This window comes from Notamacropus eugenii, chromosome 5 (genome assembly GCF_028372415.1).
Source record: "Notamacropus eugenii isolate mMacEug1 chromosome 5, mMacEug1.pri_v2, whole genome shotgun sequence".
In the NCBI taxonomy this organism is placed as follows: Eukaryota; Metazoa; Chordata; class Mammalia; order Diprotodontia; family Macropodidae; genus Notamacropus; species Notamacropus eugenii.
In genome coordinates, this window is record NC_092876.1 from 140284718 (window position 1) to 140301961 (window position 17244).

Here is a 17244-nt window from a genome sequence, read left to right on the forward strand (position 1 = left end):
CCTGACTTCAAGGTCAGTACTCTATCAGTTGTGCCACCTAGCTGCCCCAACGACCATTAAATGTAATAATACTGTTTGATTTTTGCAGCCTGACCTACTCCCCACGTATCTCTATTGAATAATAAGGCTATACCTTGGTCTTGATAAGACAATTGCAATATAGATGTGATCCATTTTAAGAAAATTTATGTTGCAAATAGTTAAACTTAGAAAACAAATTTAGATGTGAATTGTTTTACAATTGACATTTTAAAATAATTCGTCTATATTTAAGTAGCAAAGTTAGGAATGGGCATACCATAATGTACCAGATTAATACTGCTGAATAAACCAGCTCAGGTTGCTTTTATGCTTTTAAAAAAATTATAGGAAACTAGTCTGATTTTTTAAAATAATCATATCTAGTTTATTTGTATTATTCAGATATAAACTTTATCCTCCTAAGCATTCAATTCATCACAACAGTTTGGCTTCTGTCTTTCTTTTTTTCTTGTTCTATCCCCTCTGCTCTGTACCCTCAAGGAATTTTTCTTTCCCTTTCTTGTTGTTTCCCCACCTTTATAATCCTTTTTAAGCCATACACATGGTCAAGTAGGATCTTAATGACTAAATCTAAAGACTTCTTTTTAGATTGGGTTTATTCTTCTGGGTGTTTGAAAAGACAATCAATCATTATTTGAACACTTCTCTGGTATCCTCCACTTCAGTGTTTCATCCTGGCATGGAGCTGATCCTGGCTCCCCAAATGTTGTTTATCCTAGTGAAGTGTCAGCTCCCATAGGTCCTACCAACCTGTAAAGGTTTTGACTATGAGTTGGGGCTGGCTTCTATGTCTAGAGAAGCTCATCAGTGGGAAACTGACTACCAGATGGTGAATGTTTTCTTTTCCCATGAAAACTGGAACCCATGAAAACTATCTGTTGGGTAGACTGAGTATCAACACTGATTAAATCATAGATATTTCTAGGTAATGATGGCATGTAACACCATATACATTTCAAAATGTGGCAAAGTTACAAATGAATCTGGATAGAAAGGGGTGTTATGAAGGTGGCATGGAAACATCAACTTGCCATGGATCTGAATTATTGCAAAGGACTCCCTAAAAAGACCAGACTAATCATTATGAATATCAGTTTAAACTGTGAGAGGTTATCATGATGATCACTAAGGAATCAACTGCTAAAACAGTGGATTCTGATCCAGCAATCTTGATGATCCCAAACAAACTGAATGGTCTGTTATTTCAACTGTTCTGATAAAAAAAAATCACCTAGTTGCAATTTGACTAAGTAACTGTCTGGGGATCAATCTGTAAACAAGTCGATATATTAGAGCTATTTATATGAAAAAAAGACTGGGGGCTTGCTTAATTCCAGGCTTGTGGCACTTCCATTAAGAAAGCAAAAGCATTAAGTATTTGATTAGGAAGTCACTGACTGCTTGATTGTGACTGTAGCCTTTACTATCACTTAAGCTTGAGAATAATGCAAGGCTTAACTCAGATGTGATGCAAATGGACAAAACTGGTCAGGATCTGGTGTAAAAGACTTGTGAGCTAAAGATTATTTCAACTGGATCATATTGTAATTCATTTTATTAAAGAAAATGAGTAATTAGAATCTATTCTTTGATATATATATTTTTTATTTTACTTTATTTTTTGCTGTGTAATTTTTCCTTCTGGGAGAAACACTAGATAAATTCATTTAAATGGTTGACTATACATATATGTATACATATATATAAACATAGATACATATACATGATATACACATATATACTCATTGGAATATATGGTATATAGTGTGTACATATGTACACACATATACATATATAATACATATATATGTATATGTGTGCATACACATGCAAACACAAACATACACATATTCAGACTCAGTTTTCTCTGGGTTGAACTAGATGAACTAGGATCCTTCTAAATATGAAATTCTATGATTTTATGATTCTTTCTCTTCCAGAAAAACTGTTTTTGTTTGTTGTTTTTAATACATCTTCCTGGAAACACTCCTCTTCTTTTGACTTATTTTCTTTTCTTCCTTCTTTCAACTATAGCTAAATGGCTTTATTCCAGATTCTGTTTAAGCTAGCTATATAGCTGCTGAAACCAAGCTGGAAAAGGTAGAAAATACTTTGTTTAAGATGGGATTGAAGCCCTTGAGTAGTAAGGAGATAGTAAGGGTATCCAGTCCCTTTAAATAAATTCATCTCTAGGCTAGCATGAATTTCTTCCTGGGCTGATGCAGATCATAGAGGTCACTGTCTATAATCTTTGAGGAATCATAAAGAATGAAACAGATTTTGTAAAACATGTCCTGGTTTTTAAAAATTGAAAAATGGGGGACAATGCAAACTGTGAACTAGCAAATTTATTAATACTCCAGTGAAATTTTAGAAAAAAAAGATTATTATTGTTGTAGTTGTTACTGTTATTGCAGTTTTTTTTTATTTTATTTTCCAGGACTGGGTCTCCCTGTCTCACTCAGGCTGGAAGTGCAATGTAGATGCCAGACTTCGTATAGTGCTACAGGAGATTTAGGACTTCTGAGCTCAAGTGAGTCAGCCTCTTAGTAGCAGGGATTATAGGTATGCACTACCAATCCTGTTTAGAACAGATTGTTAAACAGATGGTTTGTGAGTATTTGGAAAATAAGGCAGTAATCATCAGGAGGCAGCACAGGTTCACTATGAACAAATCATGCCAAACTCATCTCATTTTCTTTTTTGATATATCAGAGGAATTCTGTATAAATATTGTATTTGGATTTCAGAAAAGGCATTAACAAATTTGTCCTAACATCCTTATAGATAATATACAGAAAAGTGGGCTGGATGATAATATAATTAGGAGGATGAGTGGCTGTATAAATTACTGTACTCTAAAAAGTGCTGACTAAAGGTATGATATCAGCCTACAGAAGATCTCTAGGGATATGCTGTGCAGTTTCATGCTTGGTTCTGTCCTGTTCAACATTTTTATAAATTATCTAGTTGAAGTTAGAGACATGTTTATCAAACTGACAAAATGCTGAGATAACTATTATAGCGGATGTGAGAATCAAGAGTTTAAAAGATGCTGACAATCTGTAATGATTGGCAGAAGCCAGCAACAAATGTAACAGGAATGAATATAAAGTCATACATTTGGGTTGAAAAAAATCATCCGTACTAAGAGAGAATGTAGAAAGCTTGGCTTGATGGGAACGTGTAAGAAAAAGATCATAAGCTCAACGTAAGCCTGTAAGGTGACTTGACAACTAACAAAACTCATTCAATCCTATATTACACTAGTAGAAGTGTAGTGTCTAGAGTAATACAGCAGTATCTCTACTCTACTCTGCATTGTATGAACACATTGGAAGTATTTTCTTCAGTTCAGGGCATGAAACAATGCCCAGAAACGTTAATGAGGAGTTTTTGCTGTTCTCTCGTGTCAGTTGTGTCTGACTCTTTGTGACCTCATTTGGGGTTTTCTGGGCAGTTACAAGAGTGGTTTGCCATTTCCTTCTCCAATTCATTTTACAGATGAGAAGACTGAGGCAGAGTGAAGTGACTTGCCCAGAGTCACACAGCTAGAAAGTATCTGAGGCCACCTCAGGAAGATGAGTCTTCCTGACTCCAGGCCGGGCATTCTATGCACTATGGCACCACCATGGGGATGTTAGTCTGGAATATTTGAGACAATGGGGGTATTGGAGTTGTTTTCAAACATCTCAGGGGATGAAACATCAAGAATACACGTGGACTTATTCTGAGTTGCCTCAGAGGGGCAGGGTAGAAGTGGCAGATTTCAACTTGGTACAAGGAAGAACTTTCCAATAAGCAGGACATCTGACGACAGAAGGGGCTGACTGTGAAGTAAGCTTGTGAAGTTAGCTGTCTTCCACTGAAAGTCTTCAAGGAGAGGCTGCATAGTTATTTGGTATGAGCAGTGAAGATGGGACTCCTGATCTGGGAGAGATGTGAAAATAGATGCTCTCTAAGGTTCCTCCCAGTTTTTAATATTCTAAGGGGAGCTAGGTGGTGTGGTGGATAGAGTGTGGGACTTGGAGTCAGGAAAATTTGAGTTCAGATCCAGCCTCACACACTGAATTAGCTATATGACCTGGGCAACTTACTGAACCCTGCCTGCCTCAGTTTCCTCATCTGTAAAATGAGCTGGAGAAGGAATGGCAAACCACTCCAGTCTCTTTGCCAAGGAAATCCCAAATGAGGTCATGAAGGGTCCAACACAACTGAAATGACTCAACTACAACAACAAATGTGTACGCCATTCTCTCTGATTCAGTCCTTCAGTAAGTTTCAAAGAAGCTTTCCTTACTTACATGATTAGTAAAAATTATGTCTTTTCTCTGCTTGGAACATGGCCCTGAATTTAATGAGGAAAAACTGTCTTCTTTTATCAAAACTCAGCTGACCACTAGTATTTGGTAATGTTTATATTATGTGGATAAAAGTTTTTTCTTTTTAAAAAATAAATCATTACTTTGTCTGGAATTAAACCTGCTCAGACCATTTCTATTATCAGCTGAGAACTAGTAAACCATATTTGAATTTTCTTAAATGTTACCCATATAACAAGATTAAGCATCTTTCATCTGTGTCATTATTATATCATATAAGAAATCTGACACTTTTCTCAAAGGCAGACATGTTAACAATACTATGTCATGATACCTAGGAATTTAGAAAACTTCTGAAAATCACTAATGTTACTTTCCATAAAACTTAAGGCAATACATATTCAAATAAACTATCATAAAACTAGTGTGGAAGACTGGTAATATAAACTAATAAGGTAAGCTGAATCACATCAAAATGACTCCAAATTGTGCTCAAGGCATATATATGTTAATTTATATTTGCATATATATTAACATATATTTATATTATATTTACTGTTTACCCACCATGCTCATGGTTCTGTATTAGGTACATGGTTTCTTGTCTCCATTCTACAGAATACAGATTTGCATTTTTAATCCAGGACTGTTAGCTCATTAAATCAGGCAGCATGGATACAAATCTTAATGATTTTTCTGGTCTGTCTTGGCCTATTAATGTATCTCTGACCTAAGACCCAGAGAGTTTAGAAATTAATTAGTTTATGGCTGTTCACCTGGGACAGAGATACATTTCAATGTCCTACTGTGGGTGATGACCTAGATCAAAGACATACATTTCCTTGGTCATTTTGAACATATCTATTTACTAAGCAGCAGACCTTTCAGTTTAAACCCTGAAACAGACACTCAGTACATACAACAAACATGCTGAGAGGTGAAATCCAAGCTGGAGATTTAAAAACTCCAATTTGAATGAAGGAATTTCTCAAAATGAACACCAAATTTCCTTAATATTGTCTCTATGATACCAACAGCACATGTGAAAGTCCCAAAAATACTTAGCAGTTTTTCAGATGACAGTCTAAGTGGAAAGGACTCTTTGGAACTGTGGATTTTCTCTTTGGCTATCTGTTGGCGAAGTAGGAGATTCCTTCAAAAGCATACATGTCAAATGGAAATTCCTGACACTATGATTCTATACTAACTCCCTTTCTTTTTTGTTTTTAATTTGGTCCTTCTAAAGAGTTACCTGCATTCAGGAAGGCCAGTGAAATGTGTAGTTTTCTAGTCACTAAGGAATCCACTGCCAACATTTCACACAGCTAAGATGGATTGCTCTTGAGTTAATGCTGCTGTTCTAATATTAGCTAGTATTTTATACAGTGCTTTAAGGTTTGCAAAGCGTGTTTGAATGTTGTCTCATTTGATCCTCAAAAATTTTTGGAGGTAGGTACTATTATTATCCCCATTTTACAGATGAGGAGATTGAGAGAATTTAAGTGGCTTACTCAGTGTCACTCAACTAAGAAGTATCTGAGATAAGAGGTGAATTCAAATCTTCCTGATTCCAAATCCAGTACTCTACCCATTGTACTGTCTCTGCCTGACTAAGAAAAATGGAGCCCCAAAGGACATGTGAGATGAGACTCGTTAAATGGCATAGAAGGACTAACATTTTGCTTTAAAATTACATTTCTGCATTTGGCCTTATTAAAACCAGTTAGGGGTTAGATGAAAATGAGGTTATTTTATTAAGGGGCTAGTGTGTGGATTATCGATAACAAAGAGGATCCTTCTTGTGGCATACAAGTTTACACGCCTTAGAGGTAAAGTTGCCAACTGTTTTCAACCACCTTTTCCATTGAGTTGTCAAGGGTGCTGAAATGTTCCCTAAACCCCCAGTGAATCTAGTAAAGAACTCTGTGTAACAAATTATGCAGGGGGAAAAATACTATTTTGAAACTGCTAATTATTTTTGCCTTTAGAACAAAATGATATTGATATGTGACCAACAATACAGGCAGACGTGAAGGCGACCAAGGTTTTGTGCATACAGTACAGAGAGAGCATGAGCATACAATATACAAAAAACAGAATTAACAGGTTCATTTTGGTCCCTGTGATGATGGAGAGAAGCAACCTGACATCGTTACTCGGTAGGTCAAGGTCTTGGCTTTTCCTCATCCCTCACAGCTTCATAGCCCCCCGGAGGTCAAAACTCCCCAGCCCTCCTTCTCCCAGAGTCTTTTACTCTTTGACTTGGATCTAGAAGCTGCCTACCTCTTTGCTTATACAGGAAGGATTCTGCCCCACTCTCTCATGACTGGACTTCAAGGAGGTAACATACTAACAAAGGTGGGGATGGGAAGGCGTTGGGACTGCTCTGTGTGCTCTGGTGACACTATTATGTCTTCCTGCTCACCAGAGAGGCCCAGGCACTGTGGAAGACTTGAGCTGTTTCAAGTCTAGGTTCCAAGGCTCTGATAGCCTGGGAGACATTATACCTTTTCTTCGTTGCTGATGTTTCTTGTGGAAGTTCTCCAAGTGATGGAGGGGATGGGGTCTCCTGAGGCCTCACAGGTTAGAGTAATCTGCTCCTCCAACTCCATAGCAGTTTTGTTCTCCACATAGTTAATTTTAGGTTTTGCTGTAAAAAGCAAAACATTTCTGTAAGTTAATCTGAGTTTCATCTTTGCTGCGGTGAATGCCACAAAGTACATAAAAATGCAGACATGTTCCCCATCTTTATGAGTTTACAATCCAGTAAAGGAGATAGTGTGTCCACAGATAACTATAAAAAAAGGCAATATTTGGTAAGCATCATGAGTGGGATAGAAAATAAATATTATGGGAGTTCACAAATAAGAGATCACTTCCCACTGGAAAGGCATCATGGAGAAGATGACATTTGAAGAATGGGTAAGACCTCAATAGGTAGTGATATTGTGGGTGAAGGGCATTTTAGGTGGAAATAAAAATATAAAAAGAGAAAAGAACAAGGCAAGTTTGGGAGATATTAAGGAGACCACTTTGTCTAGCGTGAAGGGTTCATGTAGGAAAGTAATATGGAAATACTGCTGGAAAAAAAGGTAAGGCCAAATTGAAGAGGGTGGCCTTGAATTCCAGGCTAAAACTTTTGGACTTTGTCTTATCATTGGGGGGTAACAGGGGTTGATAAGCCAGGGAATAACATGATAAAGGCATTATTTAGGGAATACGAATTTGTGACTGGTGTGTATGGGGAGGTTGGGAGAATGCTTGAGAGATCATTGCAAAAGTCCAGGTATGAGGTAGTAAGAGACAGAACTCGAGTTCTGTCTAGAACTAGAACAGAGATGATAGATATGTATAATAGACTACAAAGGAAGAAATGGCAGAATTTGGAAAATGTTAAGGGAAGCATCAAAGGTGACTGATGTTTTAAATCCGTGTGGCTGGGAGAATGCTGCCAACGTTAACGAAAACAGGAGAGTCAGAAGGCAGAGCTGATTTAGTGGGGAAGATGAGTTCATTTCCTAAATGTTTCAGGTGTATGCACATGAATACAAACATTTAAAAGCCAAATTAAACATTAGAGAAAATTGAATTTTCTCAATTTAAAACAATCATAACCTGAAAGCACTGAACCTTTCCCATAAGAATGTAATAATACTGAAAAACCTCACTAGTTTCACTCATTGGAAAGGGGAGGGGATTAATGAAAACTCTAACTTCCAAACTGAAGTAGTGAAATGAAGGTGACATTTGAAGTCAGGAGGGAACTAGATCTGAATATTGTTTTGAGCACTCACTATTTGTGTGACCATAAGAAAGTCACGGAACTGCTATGGGTCTCAGTTTTCTCATATGAAAAATGGGGATACCTGCAGCTAGGGTTAAAGTTCAAATGAGATGATGTTTATAAATCAAATCTTGAGTGCTATCGACATGCTTTATTAGATTACTTTTCAACAATGATTTTTCAAATTGAATTACTTTCAAAGTTCATATAGTCTCTCAAACTAAGCTAAAATATCCTGCCAGAATGGATTTTGGTGAGGAGAGGTTTTGAGATCTTTTCATTTGTAGTAAGACTGTGCTTGTAAAGTGCATGAAGGTTTGTTTCCAAAAGTAGTTTAAATATGTATCCATGATTTTACTGACAATAATTTGCTTAGAAAATCATGTTTTGGTAGGTAGTAAAAATATAGCTGTTAATCCAGTGTGAGGAAATGGTCACAAATTCCAAACTAATGAGGTTTTAGTACAGCAAGATTATGTTTTTAGCTTAATAAATTTGCAGTACAGTTGATAGCACACTGTATTCACAGAAGACTTGGGTTTAAATCCTGGTTCTGTTGCTTACTGCCTATGAGACCTGAGGCAAGAGATCTTAAGTTCTCTCAGCCTCACTTTCTTCTAAGGTCTCATTTAATTCAATATCCATAATTCTATGAAAGATTCATTCCAAAAAGGTGGTAGTTCCATGCAGATATTTTCTTACTGACCTTCACAATCCCAGAAAAATCAATGTTAGGTATTGTCATACAAAGGATAGCATTATTTCTATATCTATCTAGGCCAAAACCAAGACCTGACTGTTGTCAAGTTTAAAATCAGTCATCTAGTTCTTTAAGTATCTGGCATACCCAGCAACTAGTTTGATTTTTTTTCTCTGTGAACCTGTTGTTTTGGTGTCTGGAGATAATCAGAGATAGGCTAAGTTTCTGGCACCAGAAGAACAAGAAACTTCGAGCTAGAGGCTGAGGTTTTAGTCCTTATCTCTGAAACTGACTAGTTCTGTTGATTTAGGAAATTCACTTCAACTTTCTGGGACTCAGTTTCCACATCTGGAAAAAGAAGAGGGTCAACTAAATTTATTTAAGGTTGTTTTTTTCTCCCCTTTCCCTAACATTTTCTAATACTGTATGAGATACAGAATTATACAACATGATCTATCATGAATCTGATTTGGACAGACAAGGAGGTCTTGGATTTTAAAATAGAAACAATGGGAAATGTGGAGAGGAAATGACTGTGACATTTTAGAGTTCATGATAAGATAAGAAGAGGATGCCAGGAACAGTTTAACATGTATCCTAGACATTAAGAAGACAAATTTAATAAAAGTCAAGTAAAAGATATGTGTGATCTTTTGACCTTAAAAGGGAAGTCTACCGAAGAAGGATGACAACCTTTCATAAACAAAATTCTAAAGAGGTAGTTGCAAATGATTCCTATATGAAAGAAAACAAGAAGATGTCTAAAGAGATGACTGTAAGGAAAACTCTGCACTAGACTTGGATTTTTTTAAAAGGATAAACACCAAAGATGGAAATGAGGGCAAATTATAGAGACAAATACAAAAGACTGCTGCATTCCTAAAAGACACATCCGTCTTGTGAAAAATACAAAAGATGAAAAGAAGGGCTTTAAAAAAAAGATAGACTATGGGTAAGAAAGGATGAGGGCTAGCTGCTTGGGGTGGATAGGATGATGGTAAAAAATGACACAAAAAAGCAGAAACTAATTCCTATTTTGTTTTTCTTTTCTCCATCTAGAGAATTATCTTCATATAAAGAAGGACAAAACAAAAAAATACTTGAGGAAATCCAAGGTAATTGAGCTGATGGTAAGAGAGCACCTGTCCTAAATGAGCTCAGCCCATCTGGTCTAAATGAATTACATTCTCGGGTACTGAAATAACTTGTTTATGAAGCATGGAGGGTATGGGAGAAGTGCTTTGGAACCAGAGAGAGGCACATGACCTAATTTTCAAAAGGGAAAGAAAGCAGAGTCTTCAAACTAACAGTTAGGGGGCATCTAATATTTTAGAGAAAAATATTCTGGAAAAATTCTAGAATGGATGAATAAATGAAACATTTCTCAAACTTTGTTTTGTAGAATTCTGGAGTTACAAAAAGAAGGGGCTCCACATAGGAAAAAAAGCTGTACTGGTATAAAATCACACCCACAAATCTGTCTAATTTGCGGGATCTGTTGGAAGTACACAATCTGTGTGTTGATGCCGTGTGGAAATTCAATCAATCAACCAATCAAAAGTATTTTTTGAATGCGTACTGTGTGCCAGGTACTACAAATACAAAGACAATGATTTTTTTTCAGAGAGCCCCGATGTTAACCAGGTACCAGCCTAGCCTTTTACTGCTCTATTACCATCGCCATTGCTTGGGCCCAGTAGGAATGCACTTATCGGCAGACTAGAGATCTGTTAATAGTGATAGAAGGCATTTACATACTGCTTTAAGACCATAAAGTGCTTTACACCTCTTAGGTCACTGGAGCTTCCTAACATCTCTGGATGGAGATGGAGGACGCCTGCATTCCAGGCATGGGGACAGCCTCACAAAGGAGCACAAAGAAAGAAAGGATTATGTCCTGCGTGGGGAACGGTAAGGAGGCCCGCTTTGTCTAAAGCATGGCAGAAATGAAGAGCAATAATATTACACAAGTGTGGAAGGGCAATCGGCTCCAGATTCTCTATGAAGCGACTGAAATGCCAAAGTGAGGAGTTCCTATTTGATCTTGTTGTATTCGTCCTTTGTTGGCCAAGAAGACCGTGCCATCAAAGAAATGATGACATGACTTGCACTTGACTGTTTTGAGTGAGGGAGGGCTGTGCAGGTCGCCAGCCTCACTTCTCCTCCAGAGCCATCGGAATCCAGTGACCAGATATTCATCAGGATGACTGGAGGTGACCCAGGATGCAATGGGAGACCCTGGCCCTTTTAGGCTAAGGCCTTTTCAGCTTCTCACTCAGAGTGAGGTAGTAACAACTCAGTGAATAGGCCTCTTTAAGAAGCGATGGCCCTTTTAATTAAAAAAAATAATCAAACTGGCAGGGGAAGATCCTCAGGGTTGCTGGTCAAAAGAGAAATATTTGATCTTAAAGGTAATAGGAAGAAACTGAAGCATTTTGTAGGAGGGATGACCTAGTCAGACCCTGTGCTTTAGGAATATCACTTTAGCAGCAAAAATATATTGCTATTGCAATAGCTCAGGAGTGATGTGATGATGTTTGAACTAAGATGGGAGACAAATATGTTGAAAGAAGGGGGCTATGAGAGTAATGTTTATCTAGAAGGAATCACATGTGATAGGATATTTTGGGTGGGGAAGAGAAAATTGTCAAAGATGACTCTAAGGTTCAGAAACTATGTGACTAATAGAGAAGGACTGGTATCAACAATGTGACCCCAAATTTTCTTTCCTAAGTCAATTACACAACGGGTTCCAAAATGTAGAATGTAAAAATATAATTGATTGTTGGGATGTTTCAGCAGAATGCTTGTAAAATAACCAGAGTGCATATTATGTTATTATATTATGTTATTAGTGACATTTTTGACTCTAAAGCTGTCTATATTAAGAATAATTGGGTAAAATCAGGAAGTCTGAAGTTACAGGAAAGCAAAAGTCCTAATAATCAAGACTCTGATGATGAAACAAACATCTGTAATTTTAGCTCGAGTAACAAATCCCAAACAGAAGAGAAATGCAAATAGGATGATAAGTCCTCCCAGGGTGGGGTTACTTCTAGTTATCCCAACGTTGAAAACACTCAGAAGGCAAACACTCAGAAGGACCTCACACAGAGGTCCACAGAAGCAATACAAGGACACTCTCTAGGTCTCTCTGAAGAACTCTGCAATCCATTGTGAGACATGGGAGACAACGGCACAGGACTGCCCCGCATGACATGCCCACATCAGAGAAGGTGTTGTGCTCTATGAGCAAAGTAGAATTACAGTAGCTCAAAAGAAATGAGATGCTCATTTAGAGCCATCTCCACTCCAAATGTTCATATGGCCTAGTCAATGAATGGGCATTGCCTTACCCTAAGTGAGTGCCTGCAAAGACCTTGGCCTAAAGGGCCCATGGTCTCCCAGTGCATCCTGGGTCATCTCCAGTCATCCTGAGGAATATCAGGTCTCTGGATTCAAATGGCTCTGGAGAAGAAGTGAGGCTGTTGACCTGAACAGCTCTTCCTCACTCAAAACAAAGTCAAGTGCAAGTCATGTCACCATTTCTCTGATGGCATGATCTTCGGCAACGAAGGATGAACACAATATGGACTATCTGAGCCCAATCTGTGTTAGAGTCTTCTGAGCTTGTACTGGTCTGATCAATCACAGTTGGACACACTGTACATTGACCTCAACACAGTGAAGGACAACTATGTGTTATATTACTCATTAAAAAAAGATTCCTGGAGTATTATAAAGGCATTCATGGACAAAGCACAGTAAATTTATATAGAAAAGTCTCAAGTTTTAAAAAATTAAAGTATGATAAACTGAGATAATCTCGATACATTGGCTTATAAAGTAAAGTAGAAAATGAAAAATACTTGTGCAATATTTTAGGTGATTCTCTAATTTTCCCAATGAGAAAAGACTTATTGATGGCACATAAACATATCCTCCATGATAAGGGGTTTGTAATCCTTTTAGACTTGGGAAAATTTATCTGAAAAATTAAAGTGTTTTCATTCTAGTCCTTGTTATTTTATGTCAGAATACACACTAAAACAACAATATAGATCCTGAGGTGGAAGGAACCTTAGAGGCTAGCTAATCCAACTCCCTCTTCTTACAACTGAGGAAACTGAGGCCCAAAGAGGTTAAGTGATTTGCCTAAGGTCATTTGAGTAACAAGTGGTAGAACTGAGATATGAACTGAGGTTTTCAGACTCCATAGACAATGCTTTGATTAAGAGAGTTCTAAGTTCTGTTTAAGCTGAATAGTTCCACTGTCACAGAGGTCTGAGAATGAGTGGTTAATCTTTGTAAGCACTTAGGATGGGGAATAGCTATCAATAAAAGGCAGTAAGGGTTCATTAAGAAGTCACGCCAGACTGAACCAACTTCCGTTTTTTTGACAGGGTTATTAGACTAGTTGAGAAGAATAATGTAGATATGGCCTATCTAACTTTGGCAATGTGTTCAGAAAAGTATCCTATGCTATTTCTGTGTGTAAGGAGAGATGTGAGCTAGCTGAGAATACTTTGTTAAATTCTAAACTTGCTGAATGACCAGACCTAGAGAGTCTTAAGTGTTGTTGCATAAGGTTCTGTGCTTGGCATTTTTCAGTACAACATTTTTATTAGTAACGTGGAGGAAGATGTAGCTAGTGGATTCTATGAAACTAGAAGAATTCTTAATTAATATGGTAGATGATAGATTCAAGATTCAAAAGGAGATCAATTGTCTAGAATGATGGTACAAATTTAGTAAGATAAAATTTATAGGGAAAAATGTAAAGTCCTATATTTGAGCTTAAACAAACAAGTACAGGATGGCTTAGACATCGGTTCACATAAAAGGAGACAAATGGAATACAAGCTCAGTAAGAGTCAAGTGTATGAATGTGAAAAAGATAATTGAAAAAGATAATTCAACCTCAGGCTAGATTAGTAGAAGAATAATGTCTATAATGAGGAAGAATGATAGAAGTCCTACGGTAGTCTGGCCTGATTAGACTTCGTCTAGAGTATGATGTTCAGTTTTGGGTATTACATGTAGCATAGTCATTAACAATATGGAGTTTGTCCAGAGAAGCACAACTAGAATGATGAAGGGATTTGATATCATGCCATGTAATGATGACTCGAAGGACCCTGGGATGTTAGACTGGAGAAAAGAAGAGGTAAATGGAAGGAGGTATAGAAGTGTTTTGTTTGGGTTCTGAGGGGAGAATTAGGATCAAAACTACAAGGAAGTTATAAGAGACTCGGATTAAGGGTCAATATAATGAGGAACTTCAAAAACTGCATGGGCTGTCCTAGGAAAAAGGAAGATGGTGCATATGAAACTCTTCAATCAGAGGACAAATGATCCCTTATTGGAAGAAAGCTCATAGGTGATAGGGAAGGGAAGGGGAGGGAGGGAATATGCATTTATATAGTACCTACCATTTGCCAGGTAGGCACTGTACTAATATTTTACAAATGTTATCTCATTTGAGCTTCACAGTAACCCTGGGAAATAGGTATTATTATTATCCCCATTTTATAGTTGAGGAAACTGAGGCAAAGAGACTTTATCAGGGCCACACAGCTAGTGAATGTCTGAGGCCAGATCTGAACTCAGGTTTTTCTTGTTCCACGACAAGTGCCATCAGATTATAAAGGGAGTAGGTAGACTGGATTTCTTCTGAAGGGGAGTTTCTATGATTCTAGCATCTGAAAACTGAGTTCTCTACAGCAGTCTTGGCAGTTTCAAAATGTATAGACCAAGGATAAGTTCACAGGTTATTTGTTCTTTGGGAGCTCCGTTTATTAGATGGTTGACTACTAAGAGAACATCAGCAAGGAGATGGAAAGGGCAGCACCAAAAAATAACTACCACTACTTCTATTGAGTCTGAATGGAAGCACGTTCTTATGGCCTTGCCCTATGTCTCATGGGCTTTACCAGAGCTATTCAAGGTATTGGAAGGAAGTGGAATGCTGTCTCATTGGCAAACATGACTCTGGTCTGAGCACGGTATGGTCACTTACACACAAGCGACAGAAACCCAGGGAGGTTTCATGAAGGGTAGATGGGAAAGATGAAAAGAAAGCTCATTCCTTATTTTGAAGGAAAGGTGCATATAACTACTCTGAAAACACCACTATCTGCTAGCTAGGCTGTATCTACAATATATGTTGCAAATATTTCTTTTCAGAAATAATGGCAGCTTAGAACAACTACAGACAGTTCCCAACTCTCTCTCCTTAGTGATCCCAGACTTCTCTTTCTTCCCCAGTGTTACTGTTAGAGATTTTTCTTCTGTCTTTTTATTATGCTCCATGAATTTGACTACTTTCCTGGATCCTCCCCTAACTCTAACCTAGGTTCTTCTCCCAGTACTGGTACCTGGTGCAGAGAAGGAGTTGGGGATTTGGTGGCAGGGAAAAGGAGGGAGAGGTTTAAACTTGTCATTCTACCATCCTTTCCTGTCTACTGGATTCACTGACAGCTGAAAATCATAAGCGAAAGAACCACCAAATCTCAGGGTTGGAAAGGACCTCAGAGGCTTCTTAGCCCAAACAATACCTGAACAAGAATCCCCTGTACACCACATGCCTGAAAAGTGGTTGTCCACCCTTTAATTCAAGATCTCCACTTAGGTAGGACATAGTACCTCCTGAGGCATCTCATAAGTTTTCCATTATGTGAAGCCTAAATTTGTCTCTATTCAGTGTCCATCTGTTGTTCCTCATTCTGCCTTCTGGAGCTAAGCAGGACCAGTACAATCCTTCTTCCACATGACATTTCTACTCTAAATGACACACATGAAGACAACTCATGTCCTTGGAATAACTTCTTTCCTCAAGGGTATTCCTTCAAGTCATTATTATATGACATGATCTTAAGGCTCTTCCATCTTCTTGCATACCCCCCTTTTGTCACTTTCTTGCTTATTGATGTCGTTTTTAAAATATGGAGCCTAGAATTGAACACAATCCTCTAGATGTGTCCTGACTCCCAAGGACATAGGGCAATGAGACTACTAACTACCTGGTTTTGAATATTATCTTCTTTTATTGTAGACTAAGATTTCATTGGCCCTTTTAGCTTCCACATCTTATTCTCGTTAACTTATATTGAAAGGTAAATCCACTAACATCCTTAGACCTTTTATGGCAAATCTTTGGCCTAGTTACTCTTCCCATGCTCTGAGCTTGTGAAGCTGAGTTTTTTGACACTGAAACCGAAACATTTGTCCCTAATAAATTCCATCTTATTAGATTCATTCCAATGTTCTTGGATCATAAGCATGGGCTAAAAAGAACCTTAGAGATCATCTATTCTCTTTTATTTTGTAGAAGGGAAATTGAGGAGATCTAGACAGGGCAAACTGTTTTGCCCACATCAGGCAGCTAGCAAGTAGAGAAGTTGGAACTTGAACACAAATTCTATGGCACTAAATAAAGTATTATTTCTGCTTGATCAAGGGAGACCCTACTTATAAAAGTGCTTAGCATAATAGTAGATGATAAATAAATCTTATTTCCTTCCCTTTCCTTCTTCCTTCCCTTGCTACTATACCACACTCTTGCCTGATGTATCTTTCAGCATATTATCAAATCTTTGTAGCTTCATGTCATTTGCAAACTTGATAAGCATGCCATGTACATCTTTATCTAAGTCATTATTTAAAAAATGTTAAACAGTATAGGATCAAATTCAGATCCTTGGGACATTTCATTAAATTAGTCCCTAATTATAGGAACATGACTGGAAATGAAGGGAAGTCAGAGCAGGGATAATGACCTCAGAAAGTACTGATGGGTGAAGGGATTACAGATCTCGATGGGAGCAAAGATTGTGTTTAAGAGGAGGATATCATGAGATCTGGACTATGTGACCAGTTGAGGTATGACTGAATTTGAGCGAACTGAGGATTTAAGGAGACCAATATACTGGAAGGTGAGGGATTTAGAAGCAACATCAATATGATGGAGAGGAGCAACAAGTGAGGAGGAGAGGAGATAGTGAGCCAGGTCTCACTGGAAATGAGGAAACCAAGCAACTCTTTCTTCTTTCTGTCAAGTATTATCATCATCATTCACTTCAAGGAGAGATCCTATTCAACTTGTGATCCTCTTCTATTTTTTTCCCTAATATGCCAAAGGCAAACAAAAATCACCCACACAGTTTTGTTATCTATAGCTTCCTTCTCCAGCTTTGGTTCATTATGAGTTTTAACATCCTTGATGTTACTCTTTTTTTCCCCAATTCTTTAACATTTTTAAAGCTTTGAGTTCCAAATTCTATCCCCACCTCCCTTTCTAATCAATAGTGATTTAGAGCAGGGTGATTTCATAGCCTGTGGGCATGCATAATGCAAAGTGCCCATGCTTTGTGTTCAGAACCAAGGCTGCAAGTGAA

General features: G+C 37.7%; 1 protein-coding gene across 5 annotated transcripts in view; it reads right to left on the minus strand.

Annotated features, from left to right (window-relative positions):
* The window catches only part of NCAM1 (neural cell adhesion molecule 1), a 445571-nt gene that overhangs the window by 55108 nt on the left and 373219 nt on the right, over positions 1–17244 (minus strand). For all 5 annotated transcript variants that reach the window (XM_072611085.1, XM_072611083.1, XM_072611084.1 and 2 more), the window contains exon 8: positions 6872–7014. In XM_072611085.1, coding sequence (XP_072467186.1) covers positions 6872–7014 — 143 coding nt within the window. The remainder of the gene's footprint in view (positions 1–6871; positions 7015–17244) is intronic.